Source organism: Danio aesculapii, chromosome 14, assembly GCF_903798145.1.
Source record: "Danio aesculapii chromosome 14, fDanAes4.1, whole genome shotgun sequence".
NCBI lineage: Eukaryota > Metazoa > Chordata > Actinopteri > Cypriniformes > Danionidae > Danio > Danio aesculapii.
This window is the reverse complement of record NC_079448.1, coordinates 41,066,588-41,088,695: the sequence shown is the minus strand read 5'-3', so window position 1 is coordinate 41,088,695 and position 22,108 is coordinate 41,066,588. Positions and strand designations below refer to the sequence as shown.

Genomic DNA, 22,108 nt, shown 5'->3' with positions numbered 1-22,108 from the left:
CAGTCTTCATCCTTTTTTTATGGGTTTGTTGTTTTGAAGACGAAGGGGGACGGCAGGTTTGTGAATAATAGATGTCTTTGTAAATCCCTCAGGGTCTCTGATAGACATCAATATTATTCAGATTTGTCAAGTATTCTACACTGTTATTGCGTGCCTCATGCATTTTTAACAGGACCCTAATCTCACCATGTAGAGAGACGTGTTAAAATGATGAAGAAATTGAGACAAACAGTATAAACGAATTTAAAACAAGAGTATAAATGGAGTAAACACAATATTTGCTCAAACACTTCATGTTGGTCACACTTAAGTCAATGATACAGGAAGCTTAACCTTTTTTTGTACAGATATGCATTTTTCATTCACATTCTCTCTCCATTTTCACAGTTGGCTACACCATGAACGATCTGATCTTCGAGTGGCTTTCTGATAACCCTGTGCAGGTTGCGGATGACTTGACTCTTCCTCAGTTTGTACTAAAGGAGGAAAAGGATCTCGGCTACTGCACTAAGCACTACAACACAGGTACACGTTCTGCTACGACCTTCATGCATTTCAAATCATATCTATAAAAACACACCATATACACTGCTCAATACAGAACCGTTTTCAAGGTCCTCATTCATTTTTAAATGCATTTTTGGTGCTGCTACTACATAAAGATCAATATGAATAATAAATATACCAATGTGGCTCCAAAAAAGGGATACTTGATGTATTGTTAACCCAAAAATAAACTTTAACTCCTTTATGATTGAGAATGATGAAAATGCTGATGGAGAATGTTGGGTAAGTTACTTTAAAAGTAATAGATTACAAATTACTGATCACTACTGGAAAATTGTAAACTTACTTTATGTAAAAAGTAATCAGATTACTAATACCTTTACTTTGAAATTACTTTTAAAACATAAAATATACCTATACAAATACAAAATAAAGTGCAGCTCTTTCAGTAATTTAATATTCACTGAAAAACATTACAATGGGTTGATCACAGCAGCTTGACATATTCAAAAGACTTAAAGAGATAGTTTACCCAAAACTTTAAATTCTCTCATCGTTCACTTGTTCCAAACCTCTTTGTTTGCGTAGAAAACTAGATAACTGTAACCATCCATAGTATGCAAAAGCACTACAGTGTTTGGGTGTTCTGTGTTTGTCTGAGGTAATCCGCTTGTTAATCGTGATGTCACACGAAGCGGCTTCCGGGTCCAAGCGCTATATTAAACTGTATGATGAGACTCAACAAATGTTAAAAATAAACATTTACAAAGCGATGTAATACTTTCAAAAATCACGATCGCTATGTATATATCCATGCCTAGTATCCGATTGCCAGAAAGTGATTCATTTTTTATAAATGGTTACAATTTTGGTATTTGTGATGCAGCAAGTCCAGAGACCATACATCACCGATCCGTCATGACTTAACAAGCGGAATAGTCTACAGAAATGTGTATATTCCATTCAAAGCATGAAGCTGATCGGTCAGTTCTTGCCGCATGACTCGCGGTTTTCAACTGGTGTGCCTGGAAAATGTGAACGCGTGCAATATTGCGCTACAAATATGTGTGTGCAATCCATGCACCTCCACTGGAAACAATAAACTTGAGCACGCAAAAGATGCGATATGTGAACGATCCCATAAGCAGCTACACTTCTCTTCACATTCAGAAGATACCTTCACTCCCGATCCTGCACTAAAATCCAGTTTAGCCTGTTTAGGCCGAGTTGGGCCGCTGTGTTTTTGGGCACCGGTGTCCTCCTTTATGATGAGTATTGTCCTAAAATTCTTTCTATTCAAGTGCTTAAACAAGTTAACGAATGAGTTAATAGCAGTCGAAAGTTCTTTAGAGACTGGACATAGACTGCATTTCACAACAATATTTTTGTTTTTATGCTCAATGAAATCTAAGTATTGTCTGTATTTCCATTTGAAGAAGCAGCCATTCTCAAAAGCAACCATTTCAGCTCACGTTGTCCAGCAATTTAAAAGCACATGCTTATTAATTGACGTTGCAGCAGAAAACGTGATTTAAAAGAAGCATTTTTTTCCTCCAAAAACTATATTTGTGATGTAAGTAACACAACTGAAGTAACACACTGACTTTAGTAACTGTAATTAAATTACACAAATTTAAAATGTATTTCATTACATTACTGCTAGGGCTGTGCATTTAATTAAAAATTCAGTTTTGATTTTGGCTTCTAACGATTATGAAAAAACATTCATCGAGATAAAACAGTTATTGCATCATATACCACCCCCTTTCCAGTTGTACACATTTGTCGCTCTGCAAAGCTCAGTTTCACATTAAAATGACTAAAGCATGTACTGTAATGTAACTTTTGCAGCACAGGATGCGCATCATTCATTAATGTGCATTTGAATCATTCATGTTTTTAAAAGCGCGAAAGAGATCGCGTGCTGTTGTGTGTATGCGCTCAGCCTCAGAGAAGAGCAGAGCACACACATCTAAAGTCATCTTAATGTGAGCACTTTAATGGTCAAATACATGCACATTTTGTCAAAACACAGTGTTTAGTGATTATTCATATTAACCCTAATTTGTGTAATAAACAAGTTGAGAATCAAAAGACATGTGAAAGAGAAACCATATCAGAGCCGCTCTGCTTATAAAGTGACAGCACACGATATTCCTGCTGCCGACTGTTTTTATCATTAATCAAACAACAAAAGGAGAAAATCCCTCACTGCTCTTGACTGAATGACTTTTGTAGCTATAATAAAAGTTTTTTTTCTTTCAGTGAAGATGCTTAAAGCACAGTTTTTTCATATTTTTATTCTATTGTATTTTTTTCCTTTTCTTATTTACAGAAGGGAAAATAACTATATATATACAGTTCAAGTCAGAATTATTAGCCTTCCTGAATTATTAGTGATAATTCCAGAAGAAAAAGGATTCCTTGCTCTGTTAAACATACATTGGGAAATATTTATAAAAATAAAAAATTCAAACGATGGCAAATAATTTGACTTCAACTGTCAGTAATGTATAATCAAGATTAAAATTATGACCAAAAAAATTGTGATTATGATTTTCCCCATAATCGAGCAGCCCTAATTACTGCATTCCCCAAAAATGTAATTAGAATACAGTGACGCGTTACTGTGGAACGTGTTACACCCAGCTCTGCTCACGACCACTGACATCCATAGTAAGAAAAAAAAAACAGTGGAAGTCAATGGTTACAAGTTCTGTGTTCAACAGTAGAAACTTAAACATGTTTTTAACTAGCAAAAAGTGAATAAAAGAAGACAAAATTTAAAAAAAATTAGGTGAACTATGCCATTAAAGAATGTAAACGATGCATTAAAAGCTACCGATAAATATTGACTTACCTACTATATGAAACTCTTTGTGTTCTTCTAGGTAAATTCACCTGCATTGAGGTGAAGTTTCACTTAGAGAGACAGATGGGCTACTATCTCATTCAGATGTACATCCCCAGCCTGCTGATTGTCATCTTGTCTTGGGTGTCTTTCTGGATCAATATGGACGCGGCACCGGCTCGGGTGGGTTTGGGTATCACCACTGTGTTGACCATGACCACCCAGAGCTCCGGTTCAAGAGCCTCGCTACCCAAGGTAACATAAAATGAGTTCCTGTGAGGGGAAAAAACAGGAAAACATCTCACCTCAGAATAAGTGCAGTTAAAGGATAAGAAATGAAATGATGTACACAATATATATATATATATATATATATATATATATATATATATATATATATATATATATATATATATATATATATATATATATATATATATATATATATATATATATATATATAAATATATATATATATAAATATATATATAAATATATATAAAAATATATATATATATATATATATATATATATATATATATTTATATATATATATATATATATATATATATATATATATATATATTTATATATATTTATATATATATATATATATATATATATATATATATATATATATATTTATTTATATATATATATATATATATATATATATATATATATATATATATATATATATATATATATATATATATATATATATATAATGCCTATTTTACAGCTCTTTTTTACAGCTCTCTGTACAGCTCTTTGATCACTTTTTAAGATGGCATTTTTGGGAAATAAATCTGCAATCTGTCAAATGATAAATATAGAAATATCAGATCAGACTGAGCTGAACATAATACATGAACAGATTTTTGGTTTCATAAAGTGGATCAACTTACTGACAACAAACATCTGACATTGAACTACAAATTGTTCAGAAAGAGAACACTGGCACTATTTCTGTTAGGAATTGATTGAAAATCAGCAAGTAAATTAACATTTATTAAACTTTATTCTCATATTAAACTTTTCTATAACTTCAGATAACTACAAAACTGAGAGACATTCCACTATATGACCTTGACTGCACTTCAAATAATCTATAAAAACATATCACATACACACTTAGCGTACAAAATGGTTACTCTAGGTCCAATCATCAAGTTTTCATGCATTTATGGCCTTACCCCACACATAAATATCATATATCTATAATATCATATATATCATATACTGTAAGTTTATAATATATAATATATATAATAATATATAATATAACCCCACATATAAATATCCTATAAATCTCTATATAAGTAATATGGCTTCAACTTACTTACTATAACCAACAAAAATCATATCAAGTACCTTAATCTCGATTATCTCTATCATTAAATTAGTTTTATTAACTACAGCTAATAATTAAATTGGACATAAATAGACAGCTACACAAGAAACATGTAACTGATAGCAATTATGATTTGGGGGTACGTCGGACTTGTCAGTGCAAAGTAGGGGAGCGCAGGGCACAAAGTAACACAGGGTAAAAAGTAACACAGAGTTTTAAGGTATTTGCTCAGGGTTGACCATGGCATGCTTCCGAGGTTTTCACCACAGTGTAGGCAGATGTCTTCCTGACAATTATTGAAAAAGTTTGACGAAATTTGGATGAGAAACAGAAGAAACCATTTTTGCAGCATAAACTTTTTTTTTTTTTGTTATAGTCGATACTTTTTTATTTTAAATAAATATATGAAAGTATGTGAGTAAAATGTTATATTGTTGTGATTATCGTCATCTAGGCTAAAAGATGGAACCATTTTGAAAGATGTAAAAGACACACAGTAACTGCTAGCCGGTTTTGAGGAAAACATGACACAGCATGGTTAGTTGTAACAGGGTGTTACAATTAAGCCACAAACTGTTGGACACCAACAAAACTAACAAATTATTTTGAGTGTTATGTGGAGAACTTTTTAATTAAAAATATTTTTTAATAGACAACAACAATATATTTTATTGCTAATACTGCAAATAAATGCATTGTATAATAATAAATAATAATCCAATTAAATCCAAATGTGTCTATCTAATAAATAAATAAACATACTGTTCTATGTAGAGTAAAAAAAATAAATTGATCTAAGTACTGAGGAAATATAGCTACTATTTAAATTAAACTGAATATAAAATTAATTGTGTGAAATCTGTCATTTTAAGCATGTGTTACAACTAACCCTCTGTCTGTTACAACGTGCCCCACAGGTGGGGTAAATAGTAACATTTATAATCCTGGCACTTTTAGCAATACTGCACAGAAACCATAGGTCCGGCGATCATATAGCCAGTATGTTTTACTTTCGATATGGGGTATAAATTTGTCCCATTTGGCATTTTAAATTCTTTTGAACATAATAATGTGCTGCTTGTCAATGCTTTTATGTTTGTTCTTGCTGTCAATTGCGTAAAAAAATGATCGATAAGTGTTATGATAAACCGCTGAGTTTAACTGCAGGCGCTGCGTGATGCGTGTGCACGTGAAGGGGAGTCCGTTTTGTTCAGGGAATCAGATTTTGATACAACTTTTCTCAGCTTCTCTTTTGGGTGGGCCCACGCTGTTTTTGCTATGCACTGGTCACTACTAACTGAATGGAGTAGGAGCACACAAATTTTGTTTTGTTAAATAAGCTAGATGTAAAATTTACGTTTCAAAACCGCCCAAATTTTGTTAACCCGTCTATGCCATTTTTTACCTGCACAATCAAATTCGAAACCGCCCAATCTGGCAACACTGAAGCCAGCCACTCCTGTCACACAAATGACTGTAAAAAATATGGACGACGCGGCAGCACCTTTTCCAATTGAACGCTTTGAAGGTGAACTATCGACTGCTGAAACTGAAGCTTGGGCATGCGCAGAAAGAACTGCATGATGGAGCCAGAAGCGGAGCCGCGGAATCAAGCCTCCAACCAAACGCTTGTACATCAAATCAAGCGCCCCCGAACTTCTCATTTGACCACCTGTATCTGCACTATAACAAAGGCTTGCTAATGTACATATAAGCACTTACTTTTAAAAACAAGTAATAATATACGATTTATTTAAAAAAACTGTGATGTAAGCTGTTATAATTTAATAAAAACAAAACATGTTGGACTGCAAAATAAACAATCTTTCATACACTCTAGCCTGAGTTAGACTCAGCTATGAGCACATAGGTAGTTGGTGTTTGTTATCTTCAAAAGGGTAAAAAATAACCCTTGTAAAATATGAACGATAACATATAAACAACACATACATTTTTAGAAAGGTTTTTATTTTTAATTAGCAATCAACAGGACCAAAAATATACACACTATAGATTTCAAACTATTTAACATGCAGGAAAAAGCGCGTGTTTAAAAAATACACAGCAAGACTTCTAAATATCAACAGGATATTTACACATCCCATTCCTGCACTTAATTATTTCTGGCAAAGATGAATTTACATTAATTTTAATGTTTATTAGGAGTTTTCAAATAAAAATTCAATGGTAAATGATGTATATAAATGATACATAACATTTACAGCTCTATTTGTTATCCAAGATTCGGTTTCTAGAACATTAATATTTTATAACAGCAAATTCAGCAAATTAACTTAATAACATGCTGAAACTCAAAATGTCAGAGACGTCCTTTAAATCAAGTTCAACTATCGTTACAGGAGATCAGTGTGGAGATCGACTAACATTAGTTTTGTCTGCCTAATTATTATTTCAGACCCATAAAGAGAATTACTGCTATAGCGATCACCTGTACTTTCCCCAATATGGCAAGGTGTGTATCAGCAAACTAATAAAGCCAGATAAAGCCCTGACCTTACAGAATAAACAAGTGTTCCACCAGATCCTGTATGTCAGAAAGTCTAGTTTACTGCTGAACAACTCATTTTATCATGGTAAAATAACACAGAAATCAAATAATAACACTCCAATCTTCTCCCGAAACGAGCATTAAATTACTGGCTAAAAACATACTGTTTACAAAAATGAAGATCTAAGCCTATATCAGCATGATAACCAGTGCCTCTATTGACCAAAACCATCTTTCAGGACCTTTTATTGCAAGTGTAATTAATTTTTTTATTTGGGTTCAAGTCTCGTTCATTTACACGGAGGAGGTGGGCTTTATGACTTGTACTGCAGCCAGCCTCCAGGGGGTGATCTAATGGCCATGACCTTCACTCAAAAGCAGCTAGAATTAAAGTCTAAGTGCCTGAGCAGAATACGTAGACGGAAACGAAGTTTTAATAATTAGTTTTAACATATCTAAAGAGTCATAAATTAAATTAAAACTCCATACGTTTATACTTTGTTTGTGGTGCAGCAGGTAGTGCTGTTGCCTCACAGCAAGAAGGTCGCTGGTTCGAGCCTCGGCTGGGTCAGTTGGCGTTTCTGTGTGGAATTTGCATGTTCTCCCTGTGTTCGCATGGAGAGTCCAAAGACAAAATTGTCCGTAGTGTATGAGTGTAAATGAGTGTGTATGGATGATTCCCAGAGATGGGTTGCAGCTGGAAGGGCATCCGCTGCATAAAACATATGCTGGATAAGTTGGCGGTTCATTCCGCAGTGGCAACCCCGGATCAATAAAGGGACTAAGCCGAAAAGAAAATGAAGGAATGAATGCAGCATAGGGTGCATTTATTTATTATCAGCATTTATTTATTTTCCTGTTTACTAATGAGTTTTTGATGCTGAATGGATTTTTCTGGAGTATGTAAAGGGTTATGGACTATGTTAAGCTAGAGCTATGTTAAGCTACCTTTAATTCAGGCTATTTATGCATGACAGAAAACAAGGCTATCCCGTTCATAAAGTATTTTTAGAAAAGATGAAAACGAGTACTGGGTTGCAGTTGGAAGGGCATCCGCTGTATAGAACATGGGTTGGATAAGTTGGCGGTTCATTCCATGGTGGCGACCCCAGATTAATAAAGGGACTAAGCCGAAAAAGAAAATGAATGAATGAAAACGAGACAAAATGTTTGTTTTTTTTTTCATAGTTGGGACACTAAAACAATCCGAGAAACTGGATAGAAAATGAGATGTGTGGTCACTAAAGGCAATATAAAATAGCTGGTTTCTGTGTATCAGCTGCAACCAAATGAAAGAGGTGTTTCCAAAGTCAACACCAGCTCATTATTCCTACCAATGCCCTTATTGATTATCCATTAATGTTGCTTTGACCTTGCATCCTAGGTGTCCTACGTGAAGGCCATTGACATCTGGATGGCTGTTTGTCTGCTGTTCGTGTTTGCTGCATTATTGGAGTACGCAGCAGTCAACTTCGTCTCAAGGCAGCACAAGGAGTTCATCAGACTGCGCAAGAAGCAGCGAAGGCAGAGAATAGTAAGGGCCATGAACACAAACACAAACGCAAACAAATACAGGCTCTCCCGTCACCCTGGATTACACTTTGACTCACGTCTCTTCTTATTGTACTCAGCCACATATCCAAATACTGGCAGCGGCCACACTGCAGCTGGCTGTCACATCTCGTACAGGGAAATTCAGATCTGCCCGTTTCCATAGTGAGCAGTCCCTTGTGCTGAGCCCACCATTTGTGCCACCTTGTAAAGCCTCGCCACAGCCAATTTCCAAAGGCCAGCAACCTGCTTTCTGATCCAAAATCACAGACACTGACTAAAATGCTAAAAAGGCTTCTAAATGAAACGCTTAGAAACTAAAAACCCTGGGGCTTTGTTGAGTACAATCACTCTGGACAGATTAATGTTAACAGATTTTAAATGCGTTCGATAACGCTTTGGATTACAAGGTATAAAATTACGTAATAAGAATACTGAATTTACATCTTATATTTTTGTACTAATAATATAAATGGGCTGCACGGTGATGCAGTGGGTAGCACGTTCACCTCACAGCAAGAAGGTCGCTGGTTCAAGCCTTGGCTGGGTCCGTTGCCGTTTCTGTGTGGAGTTTGCATGTTCTCCCCCGGTTTGTGTGGGTTTCCTCCGGGTCCTTCGGTTTCCCCCACAGTACAAAGACATGTTGTACAGGTGAATTGGGAAAGCTAAATTGTCCGTAGTGTATTTCTGTGAATGAGTGTGTGTGTATAAATGTATCCCAGTGATTGGTTGCAGCTGGAAGGGCAGCCGCTGCGTAAAACATATGCTGGATTATTTGGTGGTTCATTCTGCTGTGGCGACCCCAGATTAACAACGGGACTAGTAAAGGGATGATTCACCCAAAATTGAAAACACTGTCATTCACTCACCCTTCACTAGTCACAAACCTGTTTGAGTTTCTTTTTTTCTGTTGACCACAAAATGGGCTATTTTGAAAAATCTTGGAAACTGGTAACCATTGACTTCCCATTGTTTTTCCTACTAGGGAAGCAGTGCTTGATTTGTAAATGAATAATTTGTGGAACAAAACCAGGAAATAAAAGTTACTGTGACCGATGTCTGCCACAGTTATCTCTTCCGTTGTGTTTTCTGGCTGACTCGACATTATAAAGCGGCAGGCCCAGAGACCTAAGTACACGCTCAGACCTGCATGCTCAGACCAGCACAGCATTACACTGTAAAACCCAACAGTCAACTTTATCAAAGAGTTTTGAACTCAGTGTTGAAGTAATGAGTTAATTAAATACCTCATTACTTTAACTTAAATGGAGTAAGTTCACAGTGCTCATATATATTAGTTTTTTAAACTCAAATGGTTTGTTGCAATCGGTTTCTTCAAACAGTTTGAGTTGTCTTAACTTATTAGGTTTTACAGTACTCAGTTGGTTTGAGTTCTCGTCATGTATTGGGTTTTACTGTGCTCAAATTGCTCCATTTACTCAAATGGATTAAGTTTACAGTACTCAATAGGATTAGTTTTTGAGCTTAAATGGTTTGTAGCAATCGGTTTCCTCAAATGGTTTCAGTTACCTTAACGTTTTGGGGTTTACAGAGAAGAATTAGGGTATGGGCACGTGTCTGATGTTGCTACTTGCTAGAAAGTGCCAAGATGTCCTCGCTGCAGTCTGTGATCCCGATGACGTACTGGACCAGGTTTAATACGTAGTTGACATTGTACTGCCTAATAAGGTAACACCTACGCTACTGTGACGGTTGGGTTTAGGGTGGGGGTGAGATGTAGGCGATGGTCCACCACATAGTGGACCTGGTCAAGCAAATCATCAAGCTGTGGGGCTGCAGCGGGGACTTTCTCAAAAGTGCTGGTCTGAGCATGCAGTTGGGTCTCCAGACCTGCAGCTTCACCCGACCCGACAGCAGATCAGGAAGAACGCATCATCTCATTTCTCAGAGGACGTGTTCTCTGTTCTCGCAGTCTCCCGAGTTCGTTCTTCTGAGGTAACTTGGCAAGATCGGTCTTCACAAGAACGCAAGTCAGTTCTCTGCGTTCTTGGAATTGAGAAACAGCCTAGGTCTGAAAGTGCTGGTGTGAGCGTGAGGGTCTGAGCGTGAAGATGGGTCTCTGGGCATAAAATCCTAAAATCGATTTGCTTCTGTCTCCTGCTATCCTGATCCTGAAGTGCAGTTTCACTTTCTCAAGATCTCTTGTAATCAGGCTTATTATCAGATTTATTTGTGGTTTTAAAATATATATATATATGCTTGACTGTCTCTTTGGCATTTTGAAAATATAAATATTAGGTGGCCAATGCGCGTGACGCAGTGGCACAGTGTGTAGTGCTGTCGCCTCACAGCAAGAAGGTCGCTGATTCGAGCCTCAGCTGGGTCAGTTGGTGTTTCTGTGTGGAGTTTGCATGTTCTCCCTGTGTTCACGTGGGTTTCCTCCAGGTGCTCCAGTTTCCCACACAGTCCAAAGACATGCGGTACAGGTATATTGGGAAGGCTAAATTGTTCATAGTGTATGAGTGTGAGTGAGTGAGTGTGTATGGATGTTTCCCAGAGATGGGTTGCAGCTGGAAAGGCATCCACTGCGTAAAATATATGCTGGATAAGTTGGTGATTCATTTCGCTGTGGCGACCCCAGATTAATAAAGGGACTAAGCCAAAAAGAAAATGAATGAATGAAGGTAGGCCAATGGCATTATTTATTTTCGCTGCTTACTGCGTGCAAAACAATATTAAAGCAATTGTAAAAATGTGAAAGCTGATTGGTCGAAAGTGACTACCTTTATATGTGTGTGCGCGCACAATCTACACAGCTTTGCTTGCTGTTTTTAACTCTGACACGTTCACATTTTCTTTCTTTCACACACACTTTCACACGCAGGTGTTCACCACGCAAAAGTTAATGCCGGATCATTTAAAATAAATACCAGAATGCAAAACATGATGATCTGACATTTCCCAGAAAAGGATCCGGCTTAAATCAAGCACTTTATGGAGGTCAATGGTTTTCAGCCCATTTCAAAAATATGTTCTTTTATTTAAAAAAAAGAAACTTATAAAGTTTTGTGGCCACTTTAGTGAGTACTTTGTTTTTTTTTTCAATTTCGGACTATGTAAGTAACTAATAAAAAACAGCTAATATGCTACTGATGCTAGTAAGCTACACGTTAATAGTGATAATTGGTCCCTATGCTGAAGCATTACGAGTGTTACCATAATTTCTACTTAAAATCCTTGCCTATAATAAAGATCAAACCCCAACAATCACACTTACGACTATTGGCAACTTTCTTGGCCTGTACAACAGTGTTTGCCGTCCACTGCTGGAGATTTACAAGTGTGTTCTTTGGATCTGAATCAATAATGAGAGAAAAATGAGAATAACTGCCCTTAAGAATGAGCGGGTTCTCCTCCCCCTCCTGCCTTGAAGATCTTGGCGGCCATTACTCTCTGTCCTGTTTTCTCTCGCCAAGAAAGTCGCTGGTCTGAATGATCAATCTGGGTGGTATCGATGCACGGGTCACTGGCTGAGAGAGCTGTTAGGCTGACGGACCAACTACTGGCTGGGATTAATCAATACAACAAATCCTTGGCTTCATCCTGCCTTAATAACACTATAGACAAATTAGGCCACATGTTCCTACTCAAGAAAACACTAACAGATGGGTGCGGAGAGGATCGTGCCAGTTTAACAATGCACAAAACAACATATTTTCAAAATTAGCCTGTTGTGCTTTGCTTGAATGATTTCAAATTATCGGATGTACAAAAGCCCTTTATACCCAGGAGCCACACAATGTCATAAGACGTTAATATTAGGTTAGATGTCTAGCCAGCTTCTAAGGATAACGTTATTTTGACGTAAAATAACAATGTCAACATAGGCTCATTCTGAAAACGTATCCCTCTTTACATTTCTAGAGATCACAAATTATGTAGCCAGAAGTACATATGGCTGCATTTCCTCTTTAAAATGAACACTATGGGGCGGTGTGACGGCGTTCCTTTCACGCTTACCAGCTGACTGCTTACCTACATATGGACACCTTTCCCGCTGTTAGCAATTTGTCCAATTAGTCTGCCATGTATGTCGGTGGAATTGAGATGGTGAGCGAAGTTGACCGCAATGACGGGGTTCAAGTCTGGCAAAGAACGATTTCAAAAAGTGAGTAAGACAAAAATAAAAGCCAAAAAATAAAATAAACAAGTAAATAACTGAAAATAAAAATCTGAAAACATGGTAAAAATCTGACGAGGGGTTTTCTTTTTCTGGATTGCTTTTTAAAACTGTCAGTTGGGTTTAGGGAAGTGGGTGGGCGCTGGTTTTGAAAACACTATTGGTTGGGTTTAGGGAAGGAGGAGGTTGGGTCAATCAATCAGTCAGTCGACAGTGAGTCGACAGCAGCCGCTGGTGAATTTACGTGAGAACAGCCGGCGTGAATGGCACTCAACAGAGAAATTTGAGATCTCAAAAAGCGTACACAGCAGCCTCTGGTGGATTTGCGAAAACAAAAATGGCAAAAAAAATGTAGCTCCTGGGACATATTTGACGCTTTCCAGAAATTTATATAGTACATTTTCAGAATGAGCTACAATGTCAAATGACCTTGACATTTAGTTGTTTTAGGTTGTGTTAGAAAGTGACCAAAATCCAACAGAGCCAATATCTTAAACCAACATCATATTGACGTCAAATACTGCTATTTATTCGTCAGGTATGGCAACTAAAATCCAACATCTGATAGAGGTCATATTGATAACGTCCACACAACATCAAACTGTAACATCAATAGAGGTTGACATTTTGTTGACTTTAGATTGGACGTTGGACATTGACGTCAGCCTGACGTTGAGTTCTGACGTCAACTCAATTTAACCAAAAATCTAAAATTTTTAATCTACAAACAAAATGCAACGTCCCCACAATGCTGGAGTACAACGTCAATCTGATGTAATGTTGATGTCCTTTGACTGCTGGGTAATCACAATGGTTTCAGAATCATGTGATTTATTTCTTAGGGTACATTTACAAAACACTGTTTTCTGTTAAAAAAATATTTACACTATAGATTTGGAGGCTTAAAATCAAAACCTTTGAAAACAAGATTTAAAGCAAATTTTGAAAACAATACTGTTACAGTCTTCATGCAAATGACAAAAAAATTGTTATTATTTTGAGAAAACTGACATCATGCATACTGGATTCTGTAGAAATACACAAGCATTTGACAACAATGGCAGTTTTTTTTACAAAGTAAAAAGCAATAAGATCTACTGGCCTGACATGTATAATACACAGTTCCAGTAATTTACACAGCATGAGCATTATCCTCTCATCTAAGGATTTTATCAAGTTTTCTGAGCAGTCTGACAGATAATGGTCTGTATCTAGTCTGAGTGCACACTTTATTGAAGTGTCCCTCAGTAACCTGCACAGAAGTGTACACTCACAACACATGCTGTGTTGCCTAGCAACCTGAACAGTGCTGGAGAGCAACAACTTGATAGCTGTTGTCTTAAATTCTTGTTGAAGTATTTACACAGTTGCCAATATTAATGAAAAAGAGTCTGCTCAGTAACATTATGCACTATTTGATAGCGAAAAAGTGCACTGAACTGTGCAAGATACGCAAGTGTGACAGGATGATGGATAGATGGATGTGCTCTATTGATTTCCAGAAGTTAATTTAGGAAGAGAATGAGACAAATGTTCCAATCTGTTATATAACAGGAGCAAAAAAATAAAACATTTGACATTCTTCTTCACGGAGGTTCAACACTGGCAGTCAGACAGCTTCGACTCAGAATAGAGAGTGAATGGGATCCCTGGCAATAACACTAGTAAACTCAACCAGTGCAACACCTGCGTCAGAGTAAAAATACCATCTGTGTCCCCATCTTATGTGCCAACGGGCAAACACCCATAAACCCCCACTGTGTTTTTTCCCCAGTTCACAGCTGGTATGAACATGCTTCTGAAGTGATACGCTTACAACTGTCATTTATTCCTGATGGTAATGTGTCTCTAGTGGCCACTTATGGTTTTATACAGAAATGGACATTTGTGCCAGCAGTAAAATGGGACATTAGTCTTCACACACTTTCCTTAAACCCTATAAATGTGTATAGAGATTCAAATGACACAAAGTATATACAGCTATTGAAAAAGTAAGAGACTGTGCACATGTAAATTCTCAGTTTCTTTGGATTTACATTTTATAGTTATGTTAATGAGTAAAACTTGATTTTTGTTTTATTCTATAATCTACAAAGTTAAAAATGTTGTCATCTAGAGCATGTTTGCATGAAATAACAATTAGTCAAAATGACAAACACTTTTCTTTATATCTGTTTGTATTGTTTTTGCATCTGTTTGTATTGTTTATATCTATTTATATGTATATATCTATTTTAAAAGACACAACAGCTAACTTCAGAAATGAAGAATCTTCAGAATGGAGAATTCTTCAGAGTGAAGAAATCAATATGTGATGCCATTTTAACCAACTGTCATTTTACGCTAAAAAATGCTCATCACTTTCACTACAGTATATAAGGAGAGGTGGAGCAAATATCACATCAACCAACAGTTACAACATTCTTGTGGAGCAGTATGTGTAAAAAAAACAATACTAAACCCATGCATTCATTTTCCCTCGGCTTAGACCATTATTTATTAGAGATCGCCACAGCAGAACGAACCTCCAACTATTCTGGCATATGTTTTATGTTTTCACATTCACACACACACTCATACACTACGGACAATTTTGTTTACCCAATTTACATATAGCACATGTCTTTCGACTGTGGGGGAAACCAGAGCACCCGGAGGAAACCCATTCCAACATGGGGAGAATATGCAAACTCCACACAGAAACGCCAACTGGCCTAGCCGGGACTCGAACCAGCAACCTTCTTGCTGTGAGGCAACAGAGCTAACCACTGAGCCACCATGTCGACAATACTAAACTCCTGCATTTTATTTTATAGCATATACACTTCAAATACACACATTGAGAAGAGTGCTGGTGTTGTCATCTGGCTTAAAATGCTTTGGTGGACACAAGGTCTATTTATTGGTATGGTATAGTATTGTATCGTAAAGTCTAGTCTAGTCTAGTCTAGTATAGTATAGTATAGTATAGTATAGTATAGTATAGTACAGTACAGTATAGTATTGTTTAGTTTGTGTTGGTATGCTATGGTTGTAGTCATAATGCTGGCTTGTTGTAAATCATAGCAACACATTAATCATTAGATAAAATAGCAACACTTGATTTTAAGGGTCTAAATTGGTTAAGCACCAATTATATGATCATTTGTTCACAATTAAGCATTAGTTAAGACAAAAACACTAGTAATTAATGGTTAACTTAACCTTTTTAGGGTCCCGAATTATGCATTAATTAATCTCAGTTAAACTTGTAAATCATAATTAACTTGTTCATAATCATGTGTTAAGCTGTATTTTATTTCTTTGATTCATTGTCTATTTAATTAACAGAACAACACACCAGTAATTATGTTTAATTGCAATTATGGCTAAAATAAACAGTTTAACCTCATGTCCTGAAGTTAAAGTTATGTCCACATTAATAATGACACTTGAATGATATTCAGTTTTATTGACTAGAATTAGCTAGCAGCTATTTAAGGCTAAAATGTCATGAATACAGTGCTAATAAAGGCAATTTGACCCTCTATTCTAAAGTGAAAGTTATATCCACATAACTAATGCATAATTCAGGACCCTGAACATTTTCTTAACCATTAATTACTAGTATTTTTGCTCTTTACTAATGCTTAATTGTTAACAAGTTAACCATTAGTTAAGCAATAATTAATGTTTAATTAATGCATTATTTTGGACCCTAAGTTACAAAAAATGTTATACCACCTTTTAACCCAACATTTGGGTTTATCCATATTTGGCCCAACATTAGGTTACAACAACCCAGCATGTTTTAGAGTGTACACTTTGTTGCTGAGTTCATTTGTTTTCGCTCAACATATTCAACATTTTTTGAGAATTAAGTGTTTGCCCATTTAAGTAGTCAGGTTTTGAAATAGGTGGTATTGTGCAAATGCTAAAGTATTCATACGTTTATCCAGTATGTTGCCTTACCTTTCGATCTTATATTGTTATTTACCCCAGGATCTGTCATATAACTCTGTCCTCAAACAGATGTAGCTAACTTTTAAGATTTTGCAGCTGACTTCTTCTTTACATGCTTGACTCAGACTCGCTGGACATGGTCTGATTAATAAGGTCAGCATTGACCTAAACAGTGTTCGTAGGTGACATTCAGTCACTTTAAAGGTTGCCTTTATCTAACCAAACACATCATTACTCCAAAGCTTGTGATTGACTGGATTGTTTTAGGTGCAAGCAGAGGATTTAATGAGGAACTAAACAAGAACTTAATCTTCTTATCCTCTTGAGGAAAGGGGTAATTTGTCACAGATTGACAGATAAACTGATCCAAATGACTCATTTGTGGAATTAGAGGCAAAGAATTAGGCCAAACTGTTACTTGTGGAAAAAAGTAGACTTTGGAGAATACTAAATACTATTTTCTTTTTGTCATGCTGTGAGTTGAGCTCTATCTAACAATGTGCCAGATGGATCGTGATTGTTGGATTCTCTGTCAAATTAAAAACATGTTCAGCTGTAAAAAAAAAATGTGGAAAACTTTCATGTATTTGTTGTGCTACATTTTGTGAGCTCCTTCCTTTACTAAACGCAAGAGTGCACCCTGTCTTGTCTGCTCTACAAATCACGTCAAATGACAGCAATGAGCATAATGCACACCAATGTATGGATGAAGGAAAAGGCAGAATCACTTTAATGCTTATTCAATTATTCTATGTAAACCTTCCTAAATCAAGAATCATTCACTTACAAAGAAAAGAGACTAGAATTTCAGCAAGAAACTTAAAATGCTCAATCTCTCTTGCATTATTATAGGTTTCAGTAAAATGTTAATATCTTTTTTGTATTAGTTCTGATAACATTTTAACCAGATTTGAAGTACGATATGGTAATTTAAAGCATTATTATTATTATTATTATTATTATTATTATTATTATTATTATTATTATTATTATTATTATTATTATTATTATTATTGAAATTACAGTTGGACAGAATAACAAATGTTAATTTGTTGTGACTGTAAATCAGGGTTATACCACATAATACTGAATGCTCAACTCTTCTCAATTTAAAACACTAGTATTGTATTCTATATATGACACTTAAAAGTGCCATATACTGCGTTGGTTTAATAAGTTAAATTGTTCTCTGATATCTACATAGTAGGTTTGTGGCTTTAGTAAGTTTAAAAAACCTCCAGAAATGCTTTAATAAGCTTCTGTATTACTCCAAAAAATGCTCATAGAATCAGAAGGTCCATGATTGACCATATATTGTTTGTGTCATGAATATTAATAAGCTCCGCTCTGACGTGCGGCTCTTACAAACACACACACACAGAGCACAGACAAATATAAACCAAATCAGAGTAACGTCAACCTATTTTGCTCACCAGATCTGTTGTGGATAAAGGCTAAATTATAATTTAACTTGACAAAAGAGATTGCTAGAGATGTATCGTGTTGTATTTTGAAGCTATGTTGTCAAAGAAAACAGCCAGGACTTAGTATTGACCTCTGCATGAACATATGACAGTTGAGCTGAGTGGTCTGACATGATTCAGCAGTCTACATGTGTTTGTTGAAACATACGCATCAAATTTCACAATAAACAAGATCAATTCAAAAAAGGTGTAACTAAACATATCTTTTGCTTCTGGAGATGAATAAATGTGTAATCTGTAAATCTTGTATTTTGTGTTCTGATGTGATTTTGAACGTCCTTTGTGCTGTCATGTCCCAGTAACGCACAGTAAACAATTTAGCACTCACATTTTCAAAGTAAAAGTTCCACATACACAGCAAGTAAAACATATGCTTAAAATAACTAAGGGAAGAAAATTATTACTGTTTTATTGCTAGAAAACGGTTGGCTAATCAAATGCAGCCTGAGGCGTGCATATTAATGCTTTCAGAGCTTTTTTTATGCTCAGAGCTGCATACGAGTTGGTGTGCTTTGGATGACTCGGCTGCTCATCAGGTCCGGATGAATGACCTAAAGTAGACATACATGCAGATGAGGAGGGGAATACCCATGAGTCTTGTCACAGTTTGTTTTGTCCCGTTGTCCACCAGGGTTTTACACTCATGGAATTTACGTGAGAATGAGGAAACAGTGGTGTCTAAGGCTCACAGTATACCCATTTCCATATACTGATCTTTTATTATTCTACTATGCCTTTGTATACCCAAATTTTCATTAAAGGGCACCTTTAAAATTTTCAGAAAAAGGATCTGAATTAAGTTGCACAGCTAGTACTTGTAAAATACATATACTGTGTTAATAAAGAGAATATTTCATATTGGTTTTTCACAACAAGTGCTTTCCCTATATTTAAAATCACACACTGTGTTTGCTACTGACATTCCCATTTTCCATATATTCAAGCTGCTCCCTTAAAAAACAAATGTGCTTCCTCAAATATTACCTAAAGTTTTGAGCCAACAGACAACTGCAATACTTTGAGTCCTTTTATTTAAAAATGCCCTGCGGCCTCTCAATTCCTGTGATGGACAGTCACTTTTTATTGTCCCCCAGGAAGACTGTTTATCAAACTTCCTTTGGTTATTTCCACTAATAGAATTTTCTTCTTTTGAAGGAGGAAGAACTTGTGCGAGAAAGCCGTGGCTTTTACTTCCGAGGGTATGGACTGGGCCATTGCTTGCAAACAAAAGATGGGACGGCAGTGGAGGGGTCCAGTGTATTCGCCCCACCACCTCCAGTGCAAGTGCTTTACGACGGAGAGGCTGTCCGGAAGCGCTTCGTGGACCGAGCCAAACGAATCGACACCATATCGAGAGCAGTATTTCCTCTCAGCTTTCTAATATTCAACGTCTTCTACTGGATCACCTATAAAGTGCTGCGACACGAGGATATCCACGCCAACCCGTAACCGCACCATCTCTCCAGGTTCATCTTACAGCTTCTTTGATTTTCTTATATTTCTTGATTTGAACCGAAACCGCCTGTCATACTCACTCTAGAAGGCATATTGACTCCAGAAATGCCGTCAGTGCTAAAAACCATGTGCTCAGGTGTGACTTCTGGAAAAAAAAAAGGTTTTATAGTGCCCTCTCTGAAAGACAGGGGCTCGTAGATGCCAATGCTGCTGTTTGGGGATCTGGCTCTCCTCTCTTTCACATCTTCATTCGAATGGATTGCACTAATAGCGGTTGTCCTCACTTTGTAGGCTCCATTTGAGTTATCGGCTGGTTGGGTAGAAAATACTGACTTGAATTTTACCACAAGGCGCATCCTTGAACGAATGTTTTTGAAAACCTCAAAACAAATGTGTTTTTTTACATCTGAAAATGCCAAACTAATGGGCTGTGAAGGGGAGGATTGGGATTTATTATTCATGGGTACAGTTACAGGGGAGCGGTCTACTGTTTTACTAAATAATGAGATTATAAATATATATATGACTGTATAAAGTGTATATATGCAGAGTTGTTCACAGACTGCAGACAGCACAAATGTGTACTTCCTTTTGTCTTTTGGATTTGAATAAATGGATATTCTACCAAGAAGTAGTCCTCTACTGTCTTTAAATCTGGGCTTATGCAGATTGCAGTATTCATAACAATTAACAATTTTGGTATCTTTTTAGAGTGAAATTCCCACCTATTATTACCAGCTTATTTTTAAGATATTGGATGTTAATTAATACATATAAAGTATGATTTCATTGTACATCCCTAATCCTACCCAATACATAAACCCAACTACTACATTACTAACTAATAATAAGCAGCAAATTAGTCGTTTACTGAACTAAATATCTTAACCAATGGTTCATCAATGGCGAGAATTGTAGTGTGACCATAACTTTTTTCCATGTTGTTGTTGTTTCAAGTTGGAAACACTTATTAGTATCCACACCAGTGGCCATTAAGTCAACTGCAGACATTATTGAATTAGAAACTATACAACGCAATCTCACGGCAATTAGTAACTTTTTTATTTAGTGGTTAATTTGTCCAATCTCATTCATACAATTTAGTATGATTTGTTCATCACCCAATGACAGTTGGGTTTAGGGGTGGGGTTGGGTGCCACATGTGTTTTTTTTAAATCTTACATTTTCGTACGACTGAACTCATACAAATTAGCCACTATACTGGCAAAACATAAAATACTAACGTTTCTCGTGAGATCAGTCTGGAATAGTATCTTATGAATCAGTACAAGTATTTAATCATAAGTACTGGCATCTAATGAATAAATTCATTCATTCATTCATTTTCTTTTCGGCTTAGTCCTTTTAATAATCAGGGGTCGCCACAGTGGAATGAACCACCAACTTATCCAGCATATATTTAACAAAGCAGCTGCCCTTCCAGCTGCAACCCATTACTGTGAAACACCCATACACTCTTATTCACACACCTACACTACGGACAATTTAGCTTACCCAATTCACCTATACCGCATGTCTTTGGACTTGTGGGGGAAACCGGAGCACCCGGAGGAAACCCATGCGAACATGGGGAGAACATGCAAACTCCAATCAGAAATGGCAACTGACACAGCTGAGGCTCAAACCAGCAACCTTCTTGCTGTGAGGCGACAGCGCTACCCACTACGCCACCGCACAGCCCTAATGAATAAATACTAGGACCTAAACAATAAGTATAATCTCTAATAAATAATAACTGGTATGAACAATTACTAACATCTTTTAAAAGGTACAGGTGCCTAAACAATAAGCACTTGTAGTATGTTCAGTGCAAGTATGTTTATATTCAATAAACAAGACTCTTCTAGATTGTAATACTTGTACCATGAAAACTGTTTATAGAATGTTCAAATCCAGAGAAATAAGCAATTTTATCTGACCATCTACTGTTTGCCCATGCTAATGACATCACACACCCTCGATTTCCAGTTTGCTTAGATAGAAAAGGGGAAACACCAAACACACTTTAATATGTTGAGCTCTCTACAGGACTACACAGAGCAGCATTATAACAGAACTCTTAAATGCATTTAGTGATAAAACAGCACTTCTTCCCAACATAATCATGAGTGGAAGAACTGGAAGTGGTGGCATAATAAAAGCTCCACTGTTTTGCTCCACATGTCACACTCATCTCTCATTAACAATTACTTCAGTGCTCTTGTTTTGCTTTGATGGCTCTCAGCCTTAAGCCTCATTCACACTAGCAGTGATTTTGTAGCTGCCTGTCATCCTGTTCAGCAACTAAAGTCAC

At 36.4% G+C, this 22,108-nt stretch overlaps 1 protein-coding gene across 1 annotated transcript in view; it reads left to right on the top strand.

Moving 5' to 3' along the window:
• Positions 1–20,377, top strand: part of glra4a (glycine receptor, alpha 4a) — a 74,883-nt gene extending 54,506 nt beyond the window's left edge. Inside the window, exons 6-9 of the mRNA XM_056472931.1 lie at positions 388–525; positions 3,399–3,613; positions 8,606–8,755; positions 19,495–20,377. Coding sequence (XP_056328906.1) covers positions 388–525; positions 3,399–3,613; positions 8,606–8,755; positions 19,495–19,788 — 797 coding nt within the window. The 3' untranslated portion in view covers positions 19,789–20,377. The remainder of the gene's footprint in view (positions 1–387; positions 526–3,398; positions 3,614–8,605; positions 8,756–19,494) is intronic.
• The last annotated feature ends 1,731 nt before the right edge of the window (positions 20,378–22,108 follow it).